The sequence below is a fragment of the Oncorhynchus nerka genome, linkage group LG20 (assembly GCF_034236695.1).
Source record: "Oncorhynchus nerka isolate Pitt River linkage group LG20, Oner_Uvic_2.0, whole genome shotgun sequence".
In the NCBI taxonomy this organism is placed as follows: domain Eukaryota; kingdom Metazoa; phylum Chordata; class Actinopteri; order Salmoniformes; family Salmonidae; genus Oncorhynchus; species Oncorhynchus nerka.
The window spans coordinates 71,695,140-71,723,108 of record NC_088415.1 but is presented as its reverse complement, the minus strand read 5'-3'; the positions used below and the strand labels follow the sequence as shown (position 1 = coordinate 71,723,108).

General features: G+C 40.4%; 1 protein-coding gene across 1 annotated transcript in view; it reads right to left on the bottom strand.

Annotated features, from left to right (window-relative positions):
* Window positions 1-1,587: 1,587 nt before the first annotated feature.
* LOC115101786 (XK-related protein 4) overlaps window positions 1,588-27,969 on the bottom strand; it is a 37,138-nt gene continuing 10,756 nt past the window's right edge. The window contains exons 3-4 of the mRNA XM_065006081.1: window positions 25,424-25,623; window positions 1,588-8,483 (exon numbers count right to left, since the gene is read on the bottom strand). Of these exons, the coding sequence (XP_064862153.1) occupies window positions 7,525-8,483; window positions 25,424-25,623 (1,159 nt within the window). The 3' untranslated portion in view covers window positions 1,588-7,524. The remainder of the gene's footprint in view (window positions 8,484-25,423; window positions 25,624-27,969) is intronic.

Genomic DNA, 27,969 nt, shown 5'->3' with positions numbered 1-27,969 from the left:
ACTGTCTTCTTGGTAAGCAACTCCAGTGTACATTTGGCTTTGTGTTTTAGGTTATTGTCCTGCTGAAAGGTGATCTTGTCTCTGTGTCTGTTAGAAAACTCCAATAGGAGTTTCCCTGTGCGTAGCTCTATTCCGTTCTTATCCTAAAATACTCCCTAGTCCTTGCCGGTGACAAGTATACCCATAACATGATGCAACCACTGCCGTGCTTGAAAATATGAAGAGTGGTACTCAGTGATGTGTTGTGTTGGATTATCTCCAAACATAACACTTTTTATTCGGGACATAAAGTACATTGTTTTGCCACATTTGTTGAGGTATTAAGTGCCTTATTGCAAACAAGATGCATGTTTTTGAATATTTATTTTCTTTATAGACTTCCTTCTTCTCACTGTAATTTAGGTTAGTATTGTGGAGTAACTACAATGTTGTTGATCCAGCCTCAGTTTTCTCCTTTCACAGCCATTCAACTCTGTAACTGTTTGAAAGTCACCATTGGCGTCATGGTGAAATCCCTGAGCGATGTCCTTCCTCTCAGGCAACTGAGTTAAGAAGTACACCTGTATCTTTGTAGTGACTGGCTGTATTGATAAACCATCCGAAGGGTAAATAACTTCACCACGCTCAAAGGAATATTCAATGTCTGCCTTCTTGTTTTTGTTTTTTATCCATCTACCAATAGGTGACCTTCTTTGCGAGGCATTGGACAACCTCCTTGGTCTTTGTGGTTGAATCTGTTTGACACGCACTGCTCGACTAAGGGACCTTACAGATTAAACACTATTACTGCGCACAGAGTGAGTCCATGAAACTTATGTGACTTAAACACATTTTTACTCCTAAACTTATTTCGGCTTGCCATGACAAAGGTGTTGAATACTTATTGACTCAAGACATTTCAGCTTTTCATTTTTAGTCATTTGTAAAAATGTCTACTTTCTACTTTGACATTATGGGGTATTGTGTGTAGGCCAGTGACACAAAATCTCAATTGAATCAATTTTAAATTCAGGCTGTAACACAACAAAATGTGGAAAAAGTCAAGGGGTGTGAATACTTTCTGAATGCACTGTATATCTCTTTATTATGCATGGGAATACTTTGGAACAGATCTCCAAAATAAAACTCACTTGGAGCTGATTTGCTGGTGTTTTTACATTATTTTATGCCTACAAATAAACATCTGTCTTTTTGGTTTTTGGGGAGCTCAGAAAACTTGAGGGGGGGGGGGGGGCAGTTGAGGAACTCTGTCCTAAACTGTTCCCCGCTGGTATATAACTGATATCCCACACAACACGTTCATTATGCAGAGATACAGCCTCTTCAATACTGAATGAAGAGGTAAATTGCACCTATTATCTAGTATGTCATAATGGAAAATGTATTTCCCTACACCTACCTATTTGCATACTCAATGCACTCAAATGTCTATAAATGTGCTGTTCTTTGTTCCAGTCTCTGCCCATTCTGCGAACACTGCATTATATCAAGAGCAATGCTGTTGGAATGCTGTATAACCAGTGGCTCTAGTGAAAATATATTAACCCTAGTATAATACACATTACCATATTATAGCCTACCCATATCTTCTAGAGTTGCAAACACATCATGTGACAACCTGTGCTAACAAAACCAAAATTAACTAAGTGGAGGCTGACAAAATCACCACAGTGTACTTTATTCAATTAATTTAGGTACTTTGTGTTGCATTAGAATCAAATAAAAATTTACAAAATTCCAATATATACAAAAATGTCAGGTTATTTTTTAACTCTTCAATTTACAATAAAATTAGTTTTGATCTGATTTTAATGCATTTTAAGCACTTCAGACTTTCATCACACAATGCAACTTACTTAAAGACCAATAATGAACAGTTTTTTAGTTTTTTGCATTTTTGTCATTTAATACATCACATACACCACACTATTTTAATCTGTATTACATCATATGTAACTGCCATCTTGTGGCGGCGACCTCCAGTCAACAGACACCCTTCACAATCAGGACTCCAAGAGGAATGTTCTTTTAACATATACATTTGCATACATTTATTTACAGTTAGATAGTTTTGTTTTTCAATTACTATTGTGATCCTCCATTTGCAACTGAGACACTAAGAACATCTGTACATTATGCTTTAGAAGTCAAACAAAATGGAATGCCATTATTCCTATGTTCATTCGTTACTGTGCTTGTACTAATGTGCTATAGGGGTGGCGTAGTATCATTCAGTATATCACTGCTATTCATCTACATTACCAGTATCTAATGTTGATGTATACCTCAGAACAAAACTCAAACAACAATAATGGACCCAAATCGCAGACAGGAAATAATAGTAGGTCATTTTAGGGTAAAAGTCAGGGGTGTCCATTTAAACTGTGAGCTTAATAGGTTTATCTTGCATCATGGAGAATTATATCATAGTATAAGCACAGTAACTTTATCGAAACACAATGCTATTGGGCCCTGAACAGAGAACTTTGATAAACCTAGAGCCCACTTTGATCATCATAACCACACATGGTGCACAAAAACAAATCCTTATGAGAATGAAAGAAACAAGACAAAAAGCACAAATGTTTTCTTAAGGCAAACGAAAGAGATGTAAGCAGCTTAAATCGTCACAACCATCAATTCCTCTTAAACAATAAGTGGTTTTGCTGACAAGTGTCTTTTCCAGTCTGCTGTCTGATACACTTAAATCAAGTAGTAAGCAGAATACCCTCCACCATCAAAACACTCAACACCATATCATTTGTTTCACATTTCCACGTATGATCTTGGTAAGAAGATCAACACATTATCATGTATCAATGATGTCAGAGGAGGGTATTCTGTTCAGAAACCAAGTTGAGGTAGGTATATGTACAATTTACACACTATTTCAGAGATGATGATGATGAACAATGGTAGTCTGAGATTCAACCCTGGATGTGCTAACGAACAAAAAGAAAAAGAATAAGACACCATCCTGAAATGTTTCAGTGTTTCTGTATAGATGGGTTTTACAGATGGTGTAACAATAATTTCATCATTATCACCCACAAGACCAAATTAAATTCTCTCACTCAGTTGTGACAACAGGAAAAGTACTTTCAATGTACTGATAATGACTCATTTGACCTCATCTGACCCTATAAAAGTCACTGACACATATTCATATTTGACACTAAGCTCAACCCTACTATTTCCTAAAAATAGAACAACATTTAGAAAAGGTGAAATTGTAAGTCTTGTCTTTTTAGGGGTGATGTATAGGGGAGGCCACTGGGTGCTAATGTGGATGGGACTAACAGCAGTTGTTCGTATCTGTTAATTATTCTCAATATACATTGATACCGAGGAAGCCTATGTGGATAGCGCTGTATGAGGACACATCTACACCAATATTCTGCAAAATATGACTTCAGTTTAGTCTAGTTGAGGCAGTGACGACAATAAATCAGCAACACTGGGACCCCCACAGAAAATGAAAACAGCAGTTGAAAGCAAACAACATGATATGAGCAAAACAAGATCAAATCTCATGTTAATACGGCCCAGATTGAGTGAAGGGAAGCACAGCGAAAGAGAGACGTGCAGGTTGACATTAAGAGAATTATATACAAAATGTTTTATTTATGAGGAGATGGAACCTTGCCAAGTGACCTTCAACAATTCACTAGTTGATGATGAGAAATTCATTTTACCTCCATAAGTTTATCATCAGTGGCCTAAATAAGAGATCCTAAATCGCAGTGTAGCCTTGTTTTTTGTTTCTTCCCCAAAATATGTACAAAGGCTTTATAATTATTGACTTAAAAAGTGTGCTCTGAATTAAAGAACCTCTCCCCATTGATTAAAATATATTCTGTTGTATCAAATGATGACAAATATAGGTCTGGATATGCAGCCAATCTCCCAAATCCACTGGGCACGGATGTCAGTTCAACATTCAGCGTTGATTGATATTTGCAGTGGAAAGTCAACAAAACATTGAGGCCATTTGTTGCATTTTGGTTTTTAAATTGGGTTAAAATGAGACAAAATGTTTATGTGATGAGTTTGTGCTGATCCAATTAGTCAATTAGTTTAGTCCTGCGTATAGAAAGAAGCCTTTTGTCCAAAAATCTAATAAAATCTGCAAAGTTGTGTGTGCGTCATCACACTACTGAATCCTGTTCTTTAACCACCATCCTCCATGCCACAGTGAGTGACAAAAGCCACAGTGTTGTGCCATTAATGATAATTAGCTCATTTCGAACCCTGTGCTTCCCTCATTTTCACCGCGGCCATTTGGTTTCTGTCTTCATTCTAAATAAATCAAAGCATCTCATTTCAAAAGAAACTGGAAACAGATCGGTTAACGAGAGAAAAAGAACAGATAAGAGTTGTTCTGATAAGGAGTGCTGCATCAATTACTGAATGCTGCTCCACACAGAATCCAACTCAGAAGTAAACAGAGCTGTGGACATGATTTTACCAAGTGCTTCTGCATGTATTACCAAAAAAAATACCTTTTTAGAGAGTCTCTTGAACTTGTAGCAGAATTCACTTCTGAATATTTAATGGAGTTGATTAAAACATACCACAGAACACAATGGAACAGACACTGTAACAAAGACAATTTGTGTGATGGAGCGGCAACAAGGCAAATTATGTGAAAACAAAGTAAACCATGTTCAAATGAAGAATTACCCACATACTAATATATCTGAATACTACAAATAATAAGACATTTCAACAAAAACAGTTGACCTAAAATATATCTATACCATTCAGAAGAGATAAAAAAATCTAGCTCTAGCCAAACACAACTGGCACGTCTTACTGAACTAATCAGGAGATTTTCCCCTCAAATTGTCACATTGAATGACACGATTTCCTTCTGTCAATGTGCTCTGTTTAATTCCACTGACAAGTTTTCAGTTTGTTTTTTTCTCTCCTCTTTGTCACCCTCTTCTCTCCATACTTCAAATGAACAAGACGTTAAAAAAAATAAGCACTTGTGACCTAGAACTGAAAAAGAAGGAACAAACTTTCATTTTTGTGCAGACGCCTTTTCAAGATTTAAAGATACAATGTTCTTTTTTAGATATCACATCCACAGTCATAGTGCCTGGGGCTTAAGTCAGAGCACAAAGGTGAAACACTTTCTTTTCCTGCTCAAAACACCATCTTGACACCATTCATGTTGGGTGTTGACAGTTACAATGATATCAGTGGTATACGCCCTAGAATTCCTCTGTGTGGTACTGATCTTGTGTTGAGTATAGGCTACAGCAGCATTTTGCACCATAGGGCTGAAGTGCACATCTCTAGTTCCTTGCACTACAATATATAGCTACAGACAAAATGACTACTGATTGTAGCATCTACGCATGCCCTCCTGTGCCATGCTTTGTCTCTCTTACGCACACACGCACACACGCACACACACACACACACACACAACACACACAACACACACACACACACACACACACAAACACACACAAACACACACAAACACCCCCCCCCCCCCAACACGCACGGATGGCAATAACATTTTCACATCAGTTACGCACAACGTTAAAAAGAATGTTGCATCTTGAATCTGATAGTACATCCTGCAGGTGCTTCAGGTATGAGAGTAGTTTGGCTGAAGTGGCTGTTCGTCTGTGTCCCCGTCTCTTCCTCTCCTCTCCTCCTCCCCATACAGAACAGGTCTGTGTGGCCCAGCTAGTAGACTGATCCTTATCAGCCGGATGGACGCACGGCAGCCCAGACCAGAGCTGCACGAGACTGGACTGTAAATGGGAGCTGCCAGGAAGGTATTTGGCCTGCTGCCTTTTATCCAGGCGAGAACAAAGATGAGGTTTGTCCTTCAGTCTCTCCACAGTACATGAACATTTCGGTTTTATGTAGCATATAAACAGCATGATACCCGGGTACAGTACTCTTTCTTCAACATTGTATTCAAGTAAATAGTAGTTCTGCCCAGCCTCAATCTAGTACTGTCCAGTTACTGACCCGCAGACTCAGTTCACACAATACAGTAGTTTCAGACCTTTTGGCACTAGCACAACATGGCCGATGACATCAGAACTTGGGACCAGTACACGTGTACAGTATGACAGACAACTCTCTAGTCATGTTGCTAATTACATCACAGAAATACAGTGGGGCAAAAAAGTATTTAGTCAGCCACCTTGAAAAACCTTGTGAAGACTTACAGAAAACGTTTGACCTCTGTCATTGCCAACAAAGGGTATATAACAAAGTATTGAGATAAACTTTTGTTATTGACCAAATACTTATTTTCCACCATAATTTGCCAATAAATTCATTAAAATTCCTACAATGTGATTTTCTGGATTTTTTTCTCTCTCATTTTGTCTGTCATAGTTGAAGTGTACCTATGATGAAAATTAGAGGCCTCTCTCATCTTTTTAAGTGGGATAACTTGCACAATTGGTGGCTGACTAAATACTTTTTTGCCCCACTGTAACTAGAACCATCCTAATATGTATCAGGACCATTTGATGACCTTTTTAAAAAAATCAATAACACGTCCACTGTATATCAGGGGATACTACTAGTATCTGTAAATGTACAGTATATCTTTGCAGATCTAAGATGGTGGTAGTAGAGATGATTGTAGATATTTGAGATGCCGTAGGTAAACAGGAACCAGCAATGACCCTATATTGAGTACTTTGGTACTTTTGTCATATGAGGATTTGTATGGTCCTCTGCTTGGTTCCACCTGGTTGGCAGAGCTCAGACAACCTTCATAACGACCTGTTATAACCTATTATGAACCTTCATAACCCACCTATTATGAAGGGGCATGATGTCATTCATTGGAATGCTGCTGTTATTATGATAGACTATGGGGATACATTTGTATTTGTGTGTGCAATGGCCTTTTATTAAATAAGAGATTCCCTGACAGACGTAAGTAAAAACTACAAGAACAATAACAACAACATCAACCAAATAAAAAATAAATAAAAAAAACTGTTTAGAAAACATGAATATATCCCTCTGTCACATCAACAAGTAAGTTGTGCCTATTCTGAAGTTGTAAAAACAAAAAAACACACAAAAAACACAGCTGGTGCACGCACACCCCGAATAATAGTTTGTATGGAGGTGCTGACTAATGGCGAATAAACTATAAACTATTAAAAGAAAGAAAGTTGCACACTCCATGTATAATCTCCCAGCAATTTAAATGGGTATTTACCAACGTTTCGGCATCACTGTGCCCTCCTCAGGGTGAGGAAGTGTGCCTTCCCCTGAGGAAATCACAGTGATTCCAAAACATTGGTAAATATCGATTGACTTGCTGGGAGATTATACATGGAGTGTGCAACTTTCTCTATTCTGAAGTTGTAACCATGACAACCAACATCATGGTTCAACGCTAGTATGTATATAGAGAGCGTTCATAACGTATTATTGCCACAGTCCTGCTGTAAATCCAAGTTGATGGTAATCCTTTATTACAGTTGAGCATTTCCATGGATCCTTCATCCAGGCAGCGGTGCAGGGCTACAACGTGGTCTCGTACTCTAGACGCTCCTGAACAGTAGTGTCATCTTTGTACTGGAGTCTGGGTGGCGTGGGGGAACAGTCGATGGCCAGGATGGCCTTGCGTATACTCCTGTCCAGTACGTGCCTCTCCCAGGCCGGATAGCGATTCCGACACAGGTCTATTTTGATGACTGTCTCCTCAATGCGTGGGGCACGGGAGGATGGCGTGGAGGGGGCGGTGGGTCTCACCTGAAACACGGGCATACAGCCGTCCCTCTCAGTGTATTTGGCGTCTCTGCCAATGGTGCCATCCCCCGAGATGAGGGGCACACCCCGATTGGACCTCAGCGAGTTGGTGGCCCCCTCGGTGGGCAGCATGAAGGCAGCGGTGGGGTCGTCCAGCACGAGGCTAGGCGAGTGTCCGAAGCGGGGCCCGTTGGGGTGAAAGAAGGCGTAGTACATGAGCATGAAGACGATGCCAGTGAGGAAGCTGCTGAAGATGACACAGAGGGCGGGTACGGCGAAGGCATCGGTGCTCTGAGGGACGCGGTACAGGTACCACAGGGCACTCAGAGCAGTGTTCTCCAGCAGGATCACAAAGTAGTAGATGAAGAGCCGACACCGAGTACGACCCTCCTTCACATTAAACCAACTGAAGATGTAGATGATGCCCACTACCATGTCGAAGACAATCTCCTCCCACTTGGTGATGCAAAACTCGGTCTCGCAGTGGACTATCCAGAAGGTCATGAAGCACCAATGCAGGACGATGAAGATGCCGAAGTAGAGCTGGAACACGGAGGCGAACAGGGCAAAGGTGATGACCCGGGCGGCGATGGTGAAGAAATGCCAGCAGAACTGGATGATGACAGCCAGGTAGCTGATTGGCTTCTTGTCGTCCCGGGAGTCTCGTAGCGCTTTCTGATAGGATGCCAGAGCCCAGGCCAGAGACACAAGGGAGGCAGCCGCTGTCATTCCTACGGAAACACAGAGCGGACAAAAAAAATGAATTAGAGACACAGTCACAATCACGTTTACAGGCATTACATATTGGTAGTATGTGTGGAGTTTTCCTTCCTGTAAATCTGCCATGTGACGGCTTCTTAAATAATATACTATAATGTCACCAACGGAGGAGTCACAGAAAATGTGTGATGGAAAAATATATATTTTGCAGGAAGTATGTAAGAGCACTTTTCAAAGAGCATTGCAACACCAAACAGAACCAGGAGCCAAACTCAAATCTTTTTGCACCAAACACAAGCAAAAGCACATTTAGGAGACAAAATACCCTTAACTAGTGTCGATGTCCGCACCCACACGGGAATCAAATTAGCAGAATAATAAAAAAAGAACCATCAAAAGCCATCTATTTAAGCTAGAGATATCCCTTTCTTTGCATGGGCTGACCTTCTGAAATAGTCCAGCCACACAGACAGTGTGTGTGAAGAATTTTAGGCTGAAGAAATTTGGCTTGGTCCATAAGACCCTGTTCACCCCGCTACCATCCAGAATGCGAGGTCAGTACAGGTGCAACAAAGCTGGGACCGAGAGACTGAAAAGTAGCTTCTCCCTCAAGGCCATCAGACTGTTAATTAAATAGACACCACGAGCCAGCCTCCACTCAGTACCTTGCCCTCAACTTTAGTCACTGTTACAAGTCTGCTACCACCCTGTACTCTACCCTGCACCTTAGAGGCTGCTGCCCTATGTACATCGTCATGAAGCACTAGTCACTTTCATAATGGGACACTGCCACTTTAAATCATGTTTTCATACTGTTTTACCCACTTCATATGTATATACTATATTCTAGTCAAAGCCTATCCTATTTAACTATTGCTGTACAGATAGTATTCTTCAGATATACTACATATTTCTAGCCATATACTATCCGTATTGTCTATACAGCACATAACTCACGCACACACACACACACACACACACACACACACACACACACACACACACACACACACACACACACACACACACACACACACACACACACACACACACACACACACACACACACAGAAGTTTACAAACATTTAGGTTGGAGTCCTTTAAACTCGTTTTTCAACCACTCCATTTCTTGTTAACAAACTATAGTTTTGGCAAGTCGGTTAGGACATCTACTTTGTGCATGACACACCTCCAGTGAGTCAGAAATGTATATACACTAAGTTGACTGTGCCTTTAAACAGCTTGGAGAATTCCAGAAAATGATGTCATGCCTTTAGAAGCTTCTGATAGGCTAATTGACATAATTTGAGTCAATTGGAGGTGTACCTGTGGATGTATTTCAAGGCCTACCTTCAAACTCAGTGCCTCTTTGCTTGACATCATGGGAAAATCAAAAGAAATCAGCCAAGACCTCAGAAAGAAAATTGTAGACTTCCACAAGTCTGGTTCATCCTTGGGAGCAATTCCCAAACGCCTGAAGGTACCACATTCATCTGTACAAACAATAGTACACAAGTAGAAACACCATGGGACCACGCAGCCGTCATACCGCTCAGGAAGGAGACGTGTTCTGTCTCATAGAGATGAACGTACTTTGATGCGAAAAGTGCAAATCAATCCCAGAAGAACAGCAAAGGACCTTGTGAAGATCCTGGAGGAAACAGGTACAAAAGTATTTATATCCACAGTAAAACGAGTCCTATATCGTCATAACCTGAAAGGCCACTCAGCAAGGAAGAAGCCAATGCTCCAAACACTCCATAAAGAAGCCAGACTACGGTTTGCAACTGCACATGGGGACAAAGATCATACTTTTTGGAGAAATGTCCTCTGGTCTGATGAAACAAAAATAGAACTGTTGGGCCATAATTACCATCGTTATGTTTGGAGGAAAAAGGGGGATGCTTGCAAGCCGAAGAACACCATCCCAACAGTGAAGCACAGGGGTGGCAGCATCATGTTCTGGGGGTGTTTAACTGCAGGAGGGACTGGTGCACTTCACAAAATAGATGGCATCATGAGGCGGGAAATGTGGATGTGGATATATTGAAGCAACATCTCAAGACATCCGTCAGGAAGTTAAAGCTTGGTCGCAAATGGGTCTTCCAAATGGACAATGACCCCAAGCATACTTCCAAAGTTGTGACAAAATGGCTTAGGACAACAAAGTCAAGGTATTGGAGTGGTCATCACAGTGCCCTGACCTCAATCCCAGAGACAATTTGTGGGCAGAACTCAAAAAGTGTGTGCGAGCAAGGAGGCCTACAAACCTGGTTCAGTTACACCAGCTCTGTCAGGAGGAATGGGCCAAAAGTCACCCAACTTATTGTGGGAAGATTGTGGAAGGCTACCCGAAACGTTTGACCCAAGTTTTTAAGGCAATGCTACCAAATACTAATTGAGTGTATGTAAACTTCTGACCCACTGGGAATGTGATGAAAGAAATAAAAGCTGAAATAAATCATTCTCTCTACTATTATTCTGACATTTCACATTCTTAACATAAAGTGGTGATCCTAACTGACGTAAGACAGGGAATTCTTACTAGGATTAAACATCAGGAATTGTGAAAAACTGAGTTTAAATGTATTTGGCTAAGGTGTATGTAAACTTCCGACTTAAACGGTACATACAGTACCAGTCAAAGGTTTGGACACACCTACTCATTCAAGGGTTTTTCTTTATTCTTACAGCTTTGCACACTCTTGGCATTCCCTCAACCAGCTTCACCTGGAATGCTTTTCAAACAGTCTTCAAGGAGTTCTCACATATGTTGAGCACTTGTTGGCTGCTTTTCCTTCAATCTGCGGTCCAACTCATCCCAAAACATCTCAATTGGGTTGAGGTCGGGTGATTGTGGAGGCCAGGTCATCTGATGAAGAACTCCATCACTCTCCTTCTTGATCAAATAGCCCTTACACATCCTGGAGATGTGTTGGGTCATTGTCCTGTTGAAAAACAAATGATAGTCCCACTGAGCGCAAACCGGATGGGATGGCGTATCGCTGCAGAATGCTGTGGTAGCCATGCTGGTTAAATGTGCATTGAATTCTAAATAAATCACAGACAGTGTCACCGGAAAAGCACCGCCACACCATAATATCTCCTTCTCCATGCTTCATGGTGGGAAATACACATGCGGAGATCATCCGTTCACCTACTCTGCATCTCAAAAAGACACAACGGTTAGAACTAAAAATCTCAAATTTGGACTCATCAGACTAAAGGACAGATTTCCACCAGTCTTATGTCTATTGCTTATGTTTCTTTGTCCAAACAAGTCTCTTCTTCTTATTGGTGTCTTTCAGTAGTGGTTTCTTTGTAGTAATTCGACCATGAAGGCCTGATTCATGCAGTCTCTTCTGAACAGTTGATGTTAAGATATGTCTGTTACTTGAACTCTGTGAAGCATTTATTTGCGCTCCAGTCTGAGGCTGGTACCTATAATTAACTTAATTAACCTCTGCAGCAGAGGTAACTCTGGGTCTTAATTTCCTGTGGCGGTCCTCATGATTGACAGTTTCATCATAGCGCTTGATGGTTTTTGCGACTGCACTTGAAGAAACTTTCAAAGTTCTTGAAATGTTCTGCATTGACTGACCTTACTGTCTTAAAGTAATGGACAGTCTTTTCTCTTTGCTTATTTGAGCTGTTCTTGCAATTATATGGACTTGGTCATTTACCAAATAGGGCTATCTTATGAATACTACCCCTACCTTGTCACAACACAACTGATTGTCTCAAATGCATTAACTTATGGCTGCAGGGGCAGTATTGAGTAGCTTGGATGAAAGGTGCACAGAGGTGCCCAGAGTAAATGGCCTGCTCCTCAGTCATAGTTGCTAATATATGCATAGTATTATTAGTATTGGATAGAAAACACTCTGAAGTTCCCAAAACTGTTAGAATTATGTCTGTGAGTATAACATAACTCATATGGCAGGCAAAAACCTGAGATGAAATCCAACCAGGAAGTGAGAAATTTGAGGTTGGTCGATTTTCAACTCATCGCCTATTGAAAACACTGTAGGATATGGATCTGATTGCGCTTCCTACGGCTTCCACTAGATGTCAACAGTCTGTAGAACGTTGAATGAAGCTTCTATTGTCATGTCGAGCCGGATGGGAGCTGTTTGAGTCAGTGGTCTGGCAGAGAGCCAGGTCCTGGTCACGCGCATTCCACATGATATCGACTTGCGTTCCATTACTTCTATAGACAAAAAGGAATTCTCCGGTTGGAACGTTATTGAATATTTATGATAACAACATCCTAAAGATTGATTCTATACTTAGTTTGACAAGTTTATTTGACCTGTAATAATATAACTTTTTGAAGTTTTCGTCCAAAGTTCGCCTGGACCTGCACGAGAATTTGGATATGTGTACTAAACGTGCTAACAAAGTAGCTACTTGGACATAAATAATGGACATTATCGAACAAAACGACAATTTATTGTGGAACTAGGATTCCTGGGAGAGCATTCTGATGAAGATCATCAAAGGTAAGGGAATATTTATATTGTAAATTCGTATTTCTGTTGACTCCACCAACATGGTGGAGAAATGTTGTTTCTATCTGAGCGCCGTCTCAGATTATTGCATGGTTTGCTTTTTCCGTAAAGTTTTTTTGAAATCTGACACAGCGGTTGTATTAACCTTTCTAGGACACACGTTCCACTAGCGGAACCCCTCGACAACATTCCACTGAAAAGGCAGTGCGGGAAATTCAAAACTATTTTAAGTCCAATACCGCAAATGAAAGATACACATCTTGTTAATCTACCCATTGTGTCCGATTGAAAAAATGCTTTACAGCGAAAACACAACATATGATTATGTTAGATCACCGCCAAGTCCAAAAAACACACAGCCATTTTCCCAGCCAAAGATAAAGTCACAAAAAGCACAAAAAGAGATAAAATGAATCACTAACCTTTGATGATCTTCATCAGATGACACTCATAGGACATCATGTTACACAATACATAATGATAATGTGCATATTTATATCCAAAAATCTCAGTTTACATTGGCGCCATGTTCAGAAATGCCTTCAAAATATCCGGAGAAATTGCAGAGAGTCACATCAAATAACAGAAATACTCATCATAAACTTTGTTGAAAGATACATGTTTTACATAGAATTAAAGATACACTTGTTCTTAAGAAGGAAAGAAATTCTTCAAATGAACTTTTAACAAGGCACACCTGTTTATTTAAATGCATTCCCGGTGACTACTTAATGAAGCTGGATGAGAGAATGCCAAGAGTGTGCAAAGCTATCATCAAGGCAAAGGATGGCTACTTCGAAGAATCTCAAAATATAAAATATATTGTGATTTGTTAAACACTTTTTTGGTTACTATATGATTCCATATGTGTTATTTCATAGTTTTGATGTTTTCAGACTTATTCTACAATGTAGAAAATAGTCAAAATGTTTTGACTGGTACTGTATACACTACCATTCAAAAGTTTGAGGTCACTTAGAAATGTCTTTGTTTGGCCTCCCGGGTGGCGCAGTGGTCTAGGGCACTGCATCACAGTTCTAGCTGTGCCACCAGAGACTCTGGGATCGAGCCCAGGCTCTGTCGCAGCCGTCCGCGACCAGGAGGTCCATGGGGTGACTCACAATTGGCCTAGCGTCGTCCGTGTTAGGGAGAGTTTGACCGGTAGGGATATCCTTGTCTCATCGCGCACTAGCGACTCCTGTGGCGGGCTGGGCGCAGTGCACGCTAACCAGGTCGCCAGGTGCACAGTGTTTCCTCCGACACCAATGGTGTCGGCCTCCGGGTTGGATGCGCGCAGTTGGGTTGTGTTTCGGAGGATGCATGGCTTTCGACTTTCGTCTCTGTACGGGAGTTGTAGCGATGAGACAAGATAATAACTACTAACAATTGGATACCACGAAAAAGGGGGTAAATATTTGTTTTAAATAAAGACAAATGTGTTTGTTTTCCATGAAATGAGTTGCAAAATGAATAGGACATATAGTCGACCAGGTTATAAGTAATGATTTTTAATTGAAATAATAATTGTGTGGCAGCTACATCCGTGCAGACATTTGGCATTCTAGTTGTCAATTTGTTGAGGTAATCTGAAGAGATTTCACCCCATGCTTCCTGAAGCACCTCCCACAAGTTGGATTGGCTTGATGGGTACGTCTTACGTACCATACGGTCAAGCTGCTCCCACAACAGCTCAATAGAGTTGGGATCCGGTGACTGTGCTGGCCACTCCATTATAGACAGAATACCAGCTGACTGCTTCTTCCCTAAATAGTTCTTGCATAGTTTGGAGCTGTGCTTTGGGTCATTGTCCTGTTGTAGGAGGAAATTGGCTCCAATTGAGTGCCATCCACAGGGTATGGCACGGTGTTGCAAAATGGAGTGATAGTCTTCCTTCTTCAAGATTCCTTTAACCCTGTACAAATCTCCCACTTTTACCACCCCCAGACCATCACATTGCCTTCACCATGCTTGACAGATGGCATCAAGCACTCCGACAACATCTTTTCATTTTTTCTGCGTCTCACGAATATTCTTCTTCGTGATCCGAACACCTCAAACTTAGATTTGTCTGTCCATAAAAAAAAATTCCAATCTTCCTCTGTCCAGTGTCTGTGTTCTTTTGCCCATCTTAATATTTTCTTTTCATTGGCCAGTCTGAGATATGTTTTTTTCTTTGCAACTGCCTAGAAGGCCAGCATCCCGGAGTTGCCTCTTCAATGTTGACATTGACACTGGTGTTTTGATGGTACTATTTAATGAAGCCTGTAATCGAACCCACAAATGCTGATGTTCCAGATACTCAACTAAAGAAGGCCAGTTTCATTGCTTCTTTAATCAGAACAACAGTTTTCAGCTGTCCTAACATAGTTGCAAAAGGGTTTTCTAATGATCAATTAGCATTTTTAAATGATAAACTTGGATTAGCTAACACAATGTGCCATTGGAACACAGGAGTGATGTTTGCTGATAATGGGCCATTAAAAATAAGCAGTTTCCAGCTACAATAGTCATTTACAACAGTAACAATGTCTACACTGTCATTCTGATCAATTTTATGTTATTTTAATGGACAAAAAAATATGCTTTTCTTTCAAAAACAAGGACATTTCTAAGTGACCCAAACGTTTGAACGGTAGTCTGTGTATATTCAGTGGGGAGAACAAGTATTTGATACGCTGCAGATTTTCCTACTTACAAAGCATGTAAGTCACAGGTGCACTTCAACTATGAGAGACGGAATCTAAAACAAAAATCCAGAAAATCACATTGTATGATTTTTAAGTAATTAATTAGCATTTTATTGCATGACATAAGTATTTGATCACCTAACAACCAGTAAGAATTCAGGCTCTCACAGACCTGTTAGTTTTTCTTTAAGAAGCCCTCCTGTTCTCCACTCATTACCTGTATTAACTGCACCTGTTTGAACTTGTTACCCGTTTAAAAGAAACCTGTCCTCACACTCAATCAAACAGACTCCACAATGGCCAAGACCAGAGAGGGTGTAAGGACATCAGAGATACAATTGTAGACCTGCACAAGGCTGGGATGGGCTACAGGACAATAGGCAAGCAGCTTGGTGAGAAGGCAACAATGCAAATTAATTACTTAAAAATCATACAATGTAATTTTCTGGATTTTTGTTTTAGATTCTGTCTCTCACGGTTGAACTGTACCTATGATTACAGACCTCTACATGCTTTGTAAGTAGGAAAACTTGCAAAATCGGCAGTGTATCAAATACTTGTTCTCCCCACTGTGTGTATATATAAATATATATAAATATATATTTATATATACACACAGTGGGGAGAACAATATATATATATATATGTTTTTTTAGCTTTCCTATATCTCTCAGATAAAGGACAGACACTTCAAAACATACTTCCTTTTAATTTAATTTTGGACTATGTTATTTCCCCCATGTATGAATCTGTTTTTCAATGCGTTTCTATTGGCTCATAGCAGTAAGGGCAAATTCAATATTTCATCAAATAATTTTGTAATATATTTTTTATATACCTACAGGGGTCCTAAAATTCTAAATAAAATAGCTAAATGATCCTTGGTATGACCATCTTAAAACAATTCCATATGTTAGCTTAGTAGAAACCCAGCCCCGGGCCCATAGAACTTAGTGGGAGGAACTGCATAGCAATATCTACCAATGGTGGGGAAAAAAAGTTTAAAAATAGAAAATTACTCAAGTAAAAGTGAAAGTCACCCAGTAAAATACTATTTGAGTAATTGTCTAAAAGTATTTGGTTTGAAATATACTTAAGTATCAAAAGTAAATGTAATTGCGAAAATACATTACCTTTGGAAAGTATTCAGACCCCTTGACTTTTTTTCACATTTTGTTACGTAACAGCCTTATTCCAAAATTGATTAAATAAATAAAAATCCTCAGCAATCTACACACAATACAACATAATGACAGAGTGAATAACAGGTTGTTAGACATTTTTGCTAATTTATAAAAAATGTAAAATAAAAATAACTTATTTACATAAGTATTCAGACCTTTTGTTATGAGACTCGAAATTGAGCTCAGTCACATCCTCTTTCCATTCATCATCCTCGAGATGTTTCTACAACTTGATTGGAGTCCACCTGTGGTAAATTCAATTGATTGGACATGATTTGGAAAGGCACACACCTGTCTATATAAGGTCCCACAGTTGACAGTGCATGTCAGAGCAAAAACCAAATTGTCAGTAGAGCTCAGAGACAGGATGGTCACTCTGACAGAGCTCTGGAGTTCCTCTGTGGAGATGGGAGAACCTTCGAGAAGGACAACCATCTCTGCAGCACTCCACCAGGGCTTTATGGTTGAGTGACCAGACGGAAACCTGGCACCATCCCTACGGTAAAGTATGGTGGTGGCAGCATCATGCTGTGGGGATTTTGTTTAGCGGCAAGGACTGGGAGACTAGTCAGGATCGAGGCAAAGTGGAACAGAGCAAAGTGCAGAGAGATCCTTGATGAAAATCTGTTCTAGAGCACTTAGGACCTCAGACTGGGGCGAAGGTTCACCTTCCAACAGGACAACGAACTTAAGCACACTGCCAAGACAATGCAGGAGTGGCTTCGGGACAAGTCTCTGAATGTCCTTGAGTGTCCCAGCCAGAGCCCGGACTTGAACCCAATCAAACATCTCTGGTGAGAGCTGTAAATAGCTGTGCAGCAACGCTCCACATCTAACTTGACAGAGCTTGAGAGGATCTGCAGAGAAGAATGGGAGATACTCCCCAAATACAGGTGTGTCAAGCTTATAGCGTTATACCCAAGAAGACTTGAGGTTGTAATCCCTACCAAAGTTGCTTCAACAAAGTACTGAGTAAAGGGTCTGAATACTTATGTAAATGTGATATTTAAGTTTATTTTTTTATTTTTTTTAATTAGCAAAAAAAACCTCAAAACCAGTGTCATTAAGGGGTATTGTGTGTAGATCGATGAGGAAAAAAAATATTTAATCAATATTAGAATAAGGCTATATCCTAACAAAAGTAAAAAGTACATACTTTTATTTAGGAATGTAGTGAAGTAAAAGTTGTCAAAAGTATAAATAGTAAAGTACTACAGATACCCCCAAAAACGACTTAAGTGGTACTTTAAAGTATTTTTACTTAAGGACTTTACACCACTGCACAATTAACTCAATATTAACCCCATTCTTTTCCAAGCTGCCTGCAAAATACAGTAATTTACAAGGCCCACTGGTGGTGTTTAGCTCTGAAATTACTGAACTGAGGGACTTTATTGTTACTTGGTACTCAGTTAGCTCCAGTAAAGATGGCTGTGATGGCAGAGGTCCAGGGAATCCTGGCTGGAGAGTAATGACACTGGGTTTCTCTGAGCTGGGTGCCATGGTTACTAAGTGCTCATGTTGCTGGAGTGATCGTTCTCTATCAAGAGCGAGAGGAGACCATCTCCTGGCCTCGATACCAGAGGGAGACAACAGCCCACACATGCACTTGTACACACACACACACACACACACACACACACACACACACACACACACACACACACACTAGAGAAAGAACAAGTCAACAGACTGAATTGACTGCATTTAACTAGCTTTGTGAAGTAAATTCTGTTGAATACATCTACTGTTTATTATTCCTCTGTAAACCCCTAGGGATTCAAGAGAAACTCTTTAGACTACAATTTGACTATAAACACTGAAAGCAGGAGCAATAAGATGCTAATTGGCAGCCATTCAAGTTCATGCAACCCTTTAATCACACGGAGGAGGACCATATAAAATCCTGGTATACATCCCAAATAGTACCCTATTCCCTATAGTGCACTACTTTTGAGCCCACTATAGAGCCCCCCACTATATAGGGAATAGGGTGCCATTTTGGATGTAGACCTGGACCTCTCTCTGGCAATTATACAATGGTGCTGTTGGACCATGCCAAACGAAGATGGCTTCCCATTAACACGAGTGGCTCTGAAATCTTAATTGCAACAGCTTTGTATCCAATTAAAAGTTAAAGCTTATTTTCCATCAGCCTGTTCAGAATGGAATGTCCCCATTCAGCCCACTCTCCATTTTCTTTGGGAAGCTTTAATAAACCATGTCATTCAATCATTGAGCAAATAAAAAGTGAGGAACAGTCGTTATTAAGGCGCACGACAGTCACTTACTCTTTGCCATAATTCGAGGCAGCTAGGCCTCTCAGTAAACACACTTGCTTTATTACATTCTCAAGAGCAAAGAGAGAGTGAAGCGATCTGGTGAATGAAGACTGGTCGAGCTGCGCCGATAACCTCAGTTCATCCAATAGTCTAAAGGCCTGGCTGGGTGGACTAGGTTGTGCCTTTAAAGGTTCGATCAGATCAGACCACATTGAAATGGAGATGATTGCTATTCATTTTAACACAGCTCCCTTGGCTCCTCTTACAATAAAGAGTTATAGCTACCACTGTGAAGTGGAGCCTCATCCACAAAGAGGTCTGGCAACAAGCTGTGCTTTAGTGGGAAAAGGGAGAGAAAAACATGATGATGGCAAGGAATACTTAACATTCTCTAGACTGCACTGTTGTGGGAAAGATATTTGTCTGTCTAACCTGGATTTTGGGTTAGGATGTGGCTGCTACAGACACTTTCTGTCCATATAGAAACAACCTCATACATAATCAATTCATTATCCTGCATATGGATTAGTAGATCCAGCGTCAATCGTTGAAAACGAAAGCCACCCAAACACCCTTCCAAATGTAAACGAAGAGCTTAGATGAAGTGGAAAATATAGGACATCTTCGATGTATGTGCATATATCAAAGCATGAAGATCTTTTCTTTAGTGCCTCACTCAAAACTCTTTGCCTCCTTGTGGATGGATATTTATGTGGTACCACGGCTCTTCAGAGCCTGCGTTTTGGTGCCACGTCAACCTTGTCACATTACTCAAGAAGCCTTTCAGTACAGCAAAGTGTGAGCCTATTATCCTTTCTGTGGCTTCCCTTTGTGTAATGTCTCCTAAATAAGTCTCTATGGGACTACGTGGAACTATAGGCGTGACTTATCTCCCTGTTCCTGACCTTTAACACCCAGGACCATCACAGTCAATTGCATTTTGTTATCAGAAGTGAACATATGGCTGACTCCTGCGCTTTCGAGTAAATTTCACTTCAAAGTCAAACCGAGTCCGTTTTTTTTAAGGATGTCAGAACTGGATGGTGTGATGTATACAGTAGGACAACATGTTCATTAAACATGGCAGAAAATAATTATCTTTCTTCGACCACTATGGTCTGTCCACCACATACAGTACATTGAGCTGGGAGAATCAGACAGCTGTCTGTCTATCTATCAATAATATAACTATGCCTTTAAGCAGATGCTTTTTTTTATCAACTGTATCTACTATATCGATTGGTCTATTTATTTCCATGTGTGAATTTGCTTGTCATTGATTGATGACAGTGTTAAACCCAGTTAGATGCAGGCCAGGCCATTAGGTGTTGGCTGTTGGGGCATGATGAAAGGGTTTAATGACTACTGTGTGGAGTGGGATAATTAACAGGCTGAGGCCAGGAGTGGCAGGGGACTGGGAGTTGGCTGCGATTCTTATTCTGGAGCTAGGCCCTGCGTGCATGCGTTTGTGCATGTTTAGCACGCGTTTAGTTTAGTGCATGCGTGTGAGTGTGTGTGTGTGCAAGTGCGTGTGTGTTTCTGCGGAAGGAAGCATAGCCCCTCCTCTGTCCTCACACACAAATGTGCAGTGCATCTCGATGAGGGGAGGGAAGCCAAAGCCAGAGGAACCTGCCTGGCTGGAATGGTCCAGTAGCATGCTTCCTGGTTACTGGGCTGTGTGATTTGACTGGTCATGTAATGCTCCTCTCCTCTCCTCTCCTCTCTGCTCGTCTTGCTCACAGAAGCTACAGTAATTTGGGGAATGGGGCGGGCTGGGGACCAGGGAGGAGAGGGGGTTATGTAAACCACAGCAGGAGCACTGCAGCACTGTCTGGGGCTGCAGCATCCCAAATGGCACCCTATTCCATATGCAGTGCATTACCTTTAACCAGACTAGTGCACTATATAGGGAATTGGGGGCCATTTCGGACTGCAAAGGATTTGCCCAAAAGTACTATATAATTACTATAGAGTATAAGCACTATATAGGGAATTGTCATTTTCAGACGGAGCCTGTGTCTCCTTAGTATCTTCCACACAGAGGACTTAACAGTAAAATAACCAACTGATGGGAAATACCTGCTTCAGCAGCAGCAGTAGCAATGTCACTGTTGACAGCACTGGGAAATGGATATTGGAAATAAAACGCTCATGAGTGTCTGCTTCCTGGTATACTGTACAGTTGAGCTTTGTCAGAGTGGTTTTCTCCTCATCGACCCATGCCTTTGGCAACCATAGTGTTACTGATAGTTCCTTGGTTTGTCACTCCTTTTATAAAACGACACTATGGATTTCTCACTGCAAGCAACAGAGCTGGTTAACTTACTCTCTAGATAACTCTCTCTGTGACACTTAAAAAAAGATTCTCTGGTACTTTTGTATACTTTTTAGCTAGTAGTTCTGAAATTATCACCACGAGCAAAAAGTGGCCCCCGAAAATTGCGTACTACGTCACAAATGCTCTCTCTCTCTACTGTGTGCGCGTCTTATTAGTTGTCACTCCAATGGCGAGGGGCTGAAGCTCATTGGCTGAAACTTGAATTGCTAAGGGGCTGCCCCAGGTGTGGGTAAACATAGGAAAAAATGGCTCTGCGCAGCTTCCAGAAACACAAACAGACCCTACAGAGCCCCGGTACAGCAACACAATTAGACCCAGTCAAATCAGTCCCTTTCAAAAGGTGGTATCTAGAACCTAAAAGGGTTCTTCGGCTGTCCCCATAGGAGAACCCTTTGAATAACTATTTTTGTTTCCAGGAAGAACTCTTTGGGTTCAATGTAGAACCCTTTCCACCTTTCCATAGATTATGCATGTATGAACTACACGTTGACACATCCAGCCCAAAGCAGCAGGTTTAAAAAATACTTACTAGTCGCCAAAGTACCGTAGCATGTCTTTAAATCTTAGGGCAACTTCTACTTTTATCTTCTTATCTGGTTTCAAAGGTTGAATAATATGACATCTGTAGCCGCTACTCAGACTGTGATGTCCAAAAATAAGTTCTTTGATCTTCCCGAGACATCACACAGCACCTTATCGATGCATACAAAATGGAATTCCTTGTCCTGGATTGACTTCAAACGAAGTGAATGCTGCTCTGATGTGAAAGGAATCCCTAGCATTTTCAAGGTTGGAAAGAATATGTCTCCTTTTTGGAAAATAGAATGTGAAGCGATTGTAGAATTGCCAAAATTTTCCTCATAAATTGGTCAAAACAGGAATGCAATGCAAGTTGAGACACACAGAGAGAGAGAGAGACACAGAGAGAGAGAGAGAGAGAGAGAGAGATGTGAATTATCTGAGTGACAAGGCAACAATTCACAAAATGGGACAAACACCAAATTGGGACTCTGCATGCAGAATCCTGCAAAAAATATCCCACAAAACACTGCCCAGAAAATGAGGTGGAAACTGAGCTTCACTTCCTAACCTCCTGCCAAATGTATGACTATATTAGAGACACATATTTCATGTGAAATGTCTTTATTCTTTTGGAACTTTTGTGAGTGTAATGTTTACTGTTCATTTTTTGTTTATTTCACTTTGGTTTATTATCTATTTCACTTGCTTTGGCAATGTAAACATATGTTTCACATGCCAATAAAGCTCTTAAATTGAAGAGAGAGAGAGGGAGATCATGGCCGCATGATCAAAATAACATCTTGCTTAACTGCAGGGATTTGAAAAACAGCCAGGATTGGCCTTCTACAATCAATCCAGAACAGGGGAGAGAGTCAGACAGACTGTTGTGGTGAAGAAGAAGACATTACCTCAATGAACATATCTAGCAGAGAGAGGAATGAAGACAAGTAATTTAAAGAGCAAACACAGGGGGCCTCAGCCAGCCTTGTCAAACACATTAACACACAGTTATTTGGAAAGGGAGAAAGCAAGCTCATCCTTACTATGGTGGGTGTTTAAACACAGGGGCTAATTTATCAGACTATATAGGCTGTATTGTTCTACCTAAATGCTTTAGACAAATGAGCGGTGATATGCCACTGGGTTAATTAAATGGTTTCTTAACACAGAAGGTAGGACTTGGCTTGCATTTCAAAAAGCTATCGATTGGTAGCTCGCTCGGTTATCACATAGTGTTGATATTTTACAACACTATCTCTAATTTCTCCTGTTCTTTTCCAATAAAAGAGTAACCACGTGAAGTGTGTTTTCATATTCATACTATAGGCAAACCACCTGCACTGTACTCTTGACTACAGGCAGAGTTGGGTTGCTGAATAGCCCTAATTTTTATGATTGCAGTGAAGACAAAGAAGGTGGTAATTCAGGAAAAGTGCTGCAAGAAATACAGTCAAGCTGAAGAATTGCTCACTTACAGGAGCTGGTAGGATAGGCCTCCTGGAGAATATTTATTCTCCCAGGAAGGAAGTGTGTCCCTCTGACAGAGTGTAAAAGAGGAGAATCTGACGACTGATGAGGGCTGGCTGACTGCTAGTGTGGGATAAAACCACAGTAGCTATGGAAACTTAGAGAGGGGTAGGGAAACATTATAAGAAATAATGAGAGAGAAAGACTGCGAGAGAGAGAGAGAGAAGTAGAGAGAGAAGTAGAGAGAGAGCAAGCGAGCGAGACTGTCATGAAAAAAATGTAATTATAGTGCCCTAATCTTATTAGATGACAAGATGATTGTATGCTGTAAATATGTTGTTACAGTCTCTAGCCTCCTAAGAAATGAATGAGAACAAATGAATGGACTGAGAAAACCCATACACGGAGACAGATTAACATGCAGCATCATGTCAACAGAAAGCTCCACATTCTCTTCAAATGGGAACGCTACTGTTGCAGTACATAGTCAATGGAAAGAAAGTAAGAAAACCCTACAAGGGTTTAGACCAGGTAATAAAAGTGACCATTGATTGAGTATTTTCTTTTAACACTGGTTCCTCCCTCGAAGCATTGGAGGAGTCCTGTGAGTGATGCTACCTGAGGTCAATTGAGGTTAGAGAGACCTAGGGGGTCCAGATATCTAATGGCCAGGTCTCGTTGGTGATAGAAACCAAATGTATAACACACTGTACATTAGAGGAGCCAACATTGAACAACCACATGTTCATGTATTTTTTTATAGAAAACTGTTTATGAGCAAAACGGTATGGGGGAGGGTCCTCGAGTGTCGATGAGCCGAGGATGGGATTTTCAGATCAATTAACTTTCCCCACCCGCTCCATCCACATTTCTCTGGCTGTGGCACATTGTACTATAGCAGCTTGTGAATTTCAAATGGAAAAATATACTCTCTCCCCTTTTCCCAAGGCTCCTAGCTACAGTGATTAACATCTTGCATTATGTACATTGTCCACTTGTAAATCTTGTGATGCAACTCATACAGTATGAATAGAATCATTTTGCAATGATGTATGGAGAGAGACTGACAAGAAGGAATACAACTGACAATGACTAGATCCACAAACACGTCAGCATCCTCTCTATTCTTTTTTCTCTCCCTCTCAAGCTGATCACAGAATTTGCCGAACCACCCTCTCCTCTCCTCTCGTCAGAGCAGGCCAAATCTTCTTTAACGTAGCAAAAAGAGCATAAGTGCCTCTTAAGGCAGCAAAGACTCCTTCCAGTGACTCAGCACAGCAGAGAAGGCAGCGCAAAGCAAGACTGTGGAGTGGATGAGGGACAAGGAGAAGACTTGTTGTATCGTTTAAGCCCATAGCAGGCCTGGAAGCCTTCCACTGGCCTAAATGTGGCCAGCTTCCCTCCCTGTGTGTGTGTGTGTGTCTGCGTGTGTCTGCGTGTCTCTGTGTGCCAGCCCAGTTAATATAATTGAACATGATTCTTTGCATTGGACAGAGGACCACTGTGCATTACATTATGCCTGCATTTTCTTCTGTTTACACTGACAAATAAGTATTCCATACAGCCCTGGCTTACAATATAACACCTGGGTGGGGGGTGTTCTTTTAAACCGTGGCAACCGATACATCCCAACCTGTAAAAAAGCTTTACAACAGACAGAATGGGAATAGTGAATGGGAATAGTGAATGGGAATAGTGAATGGGAATAGTGAACGGGAATAGTGAACGGGAGTAGTGAATGGGAATAGTGAATGGGAATAGTGAATGGGAATAGTGAATGGGAATAGTGAACGGGAATAGTGAATGGGAATAGTGAATGGGAGTAGTGAAAATGGAGTGTTAGAAAGTGGGGTTTTCAGAAAGTATGTTGGATGGCCTGTGTATTTACAGTATGTGTACAGTGGCAGATAGATGAGGTGAAAGCGAGAGTGTTAATACAGGGTGTGGTTCCAGCCAGTACCTTGGACGGCCTGCAGTTTGTGAGTCTGGATGATGATGCAGAGCTGCAGGACCAGCTGAGGAGCGCTCTCCAGGAAGGTGGCCAGGAGGTGCAGCATGCTGACGTCAGCGAACTCGTATACCATCCTCCAGTAGAACCTCCAGCGGTCATGGTCCCCACTGCGCCGGCTCCGGATGCCCAGGTAGATGGCATGGAAATACCTGGAATAAAAGGAAACAATATATCCATGAGCCAAATGACAGTTCCACCGAGGATTTACCCCAGTGTTTTAACCAATAGTCTCAAACTTTTCTGTTTCAATCTACGCTGGCTGGCACCCATGTCTCACTGGGCCATGACTCCAGCAGGCCAGCTCTGACTTGGAGCCAAGGCAAGGCCCTGTGTACTTTTCAGCCACCATTTACATAACAAAGGCTAACTGTGGACTTTAACACCTTCTTACAAAACAACAGTCTTGATGATGCAGATGTTGTTGATTCTCCTCTGTCATGTCACACTCCTGATGGAAACACAATAACACTGGAGCCTACATTAACATAAAACACTGGTGACACCCTGGTGTGGGGGTAAGTCTAGACGGAAAAGAACCAGCAGGGGCCTTGTCAAAAAGTTTCGATCTTTTGGCGTAACAGCTAAGAATCTCTGTTTGGTTATACACGTACAGTATATAAATAATCATATCATAGAGTTTTATACACGTACAGTATATAAAGAATCATATCATAGAGTTTTATACACGTACAGTATATAAAGAATCATATCATATTAGAGTTTTATACACGTATAGCATATAAAGAATCATATCATATTAGAGTTTTATACACGTATAGCATATAAAGAATCATATCATATTAGAGTTTTATACACGTATAGCATATAAAGAATCATATCATATTAGAGTTTTATACACGTACAGTATATAAAGAATCATATCATAGAGTTTTATACACGTATAGCATATAAAGAATCATATCATATTAGAGTTTTATACACGTGTAGCATATAAAGAATCATATCATAGAGTTTTATACACGTATAGCATATAAAGAATCATATCATAGAGTTTTATACACGTATAGCATATAAAGAATCATATCAGAGTTTTATACACGTATAGCATATAAAGAATCATATCATAGAGTTTTATACACGTATAGCATTTAAAGAATCATATCATATTAGAGTTTTATACACGTATAGCATATAAAGAATCATATCATATTAGAGTTTTATACACGTATAGCATATAAAGAATCATATCATATTAGAGTTTTATACACGTATAGCATATAAAGAATCATATCATATTAGAGTTTTATACACGTACAGTATATAAAGAATCATATCATAGAGTTTTATACACGTATAGCATATAAAGAATCATATCATAGAGTTTTATACACGTATAGCATATAAAGAATCATATCATAGAGTTTTATACACGTATAGCATATAAAGAATCATATCATAGAGTTTTATACACGTATAGCATTTAAAGAATCATATCATATTAGAGTTTTATACACGTATAGCATATAAAGAATCACATCATATTAGAGTTTTCATGCAGCCCTTTTCATCTCTCTTCATTCTTTTACAATTCTATCTACAATTCATTTGACTAGGATTCATTTCTAATATTGGGTCTTACAGCTCATATGCAACAGAATGCATTTAGCAGTAACATGGAACCCAAACCAGCTGTGCACGTGAGCCATCGTGCGCTATTGTGCATAAATGTATTTTGTCCCTCCACACCAAAGGCGATCACGACACGCAGGTTAATATATCAAAACAAACTCTGAACCAATGACATTCATTTGGGGACAGGTCGAAAAGCATTAAACATGTGTCGCGCGCGAGCAGTGTGGGTGCAATAATTGAATAACATGGATTTCTACATTTATTTTGCGATACGACGTGTCCGGTCTGGTCAGCATGTAAGAGGCTGCCTGCTGTTGTGTTGTGTTATCCTGTGTGTTAGGTATGCCTAAGGATGCACATGGATTTAGTGTGAATTATGTAGTGCTATTGCAGTTGATCCTGTGAATACTGACAGAGTGTGGCAAGAAACAAACACAGAGACCGTGATGTGATTGTTAAGTCAATTTAATAATGGTGTTGATAAACACTACCGTTCAAACGTTTGGGGTCACTTAGAAATGTCCTTGTTTTTTTAAAGAAAAGCACATTTTTTGTCCATTAAAATAACATCAAATTAATCAGAAATACAGTGTAGACATTGTTAATGTTGTAACTGACTATTGTAGCTGAAAACGACTGATTGTTAATAGTATATCTACAGTTGAAGTCAGAAGTTTACAAACACTTACGTTGGTGTCATTAAAACTAGTTTTTCAACCACTCCACAAATTTCTTGTTAACAAACTATAGTTTTGGCAAGTCGGTTAGGACATCTACTTTAGTGCATGACACAAGTCATTTTTCCCAAAATTATTTCACTTATAATTCACTGTATCACAATTCAGAAATACAGTGTAGACATTGTTAATGTTGTAACTGACAAGTGTAGCTGGAATATCTAC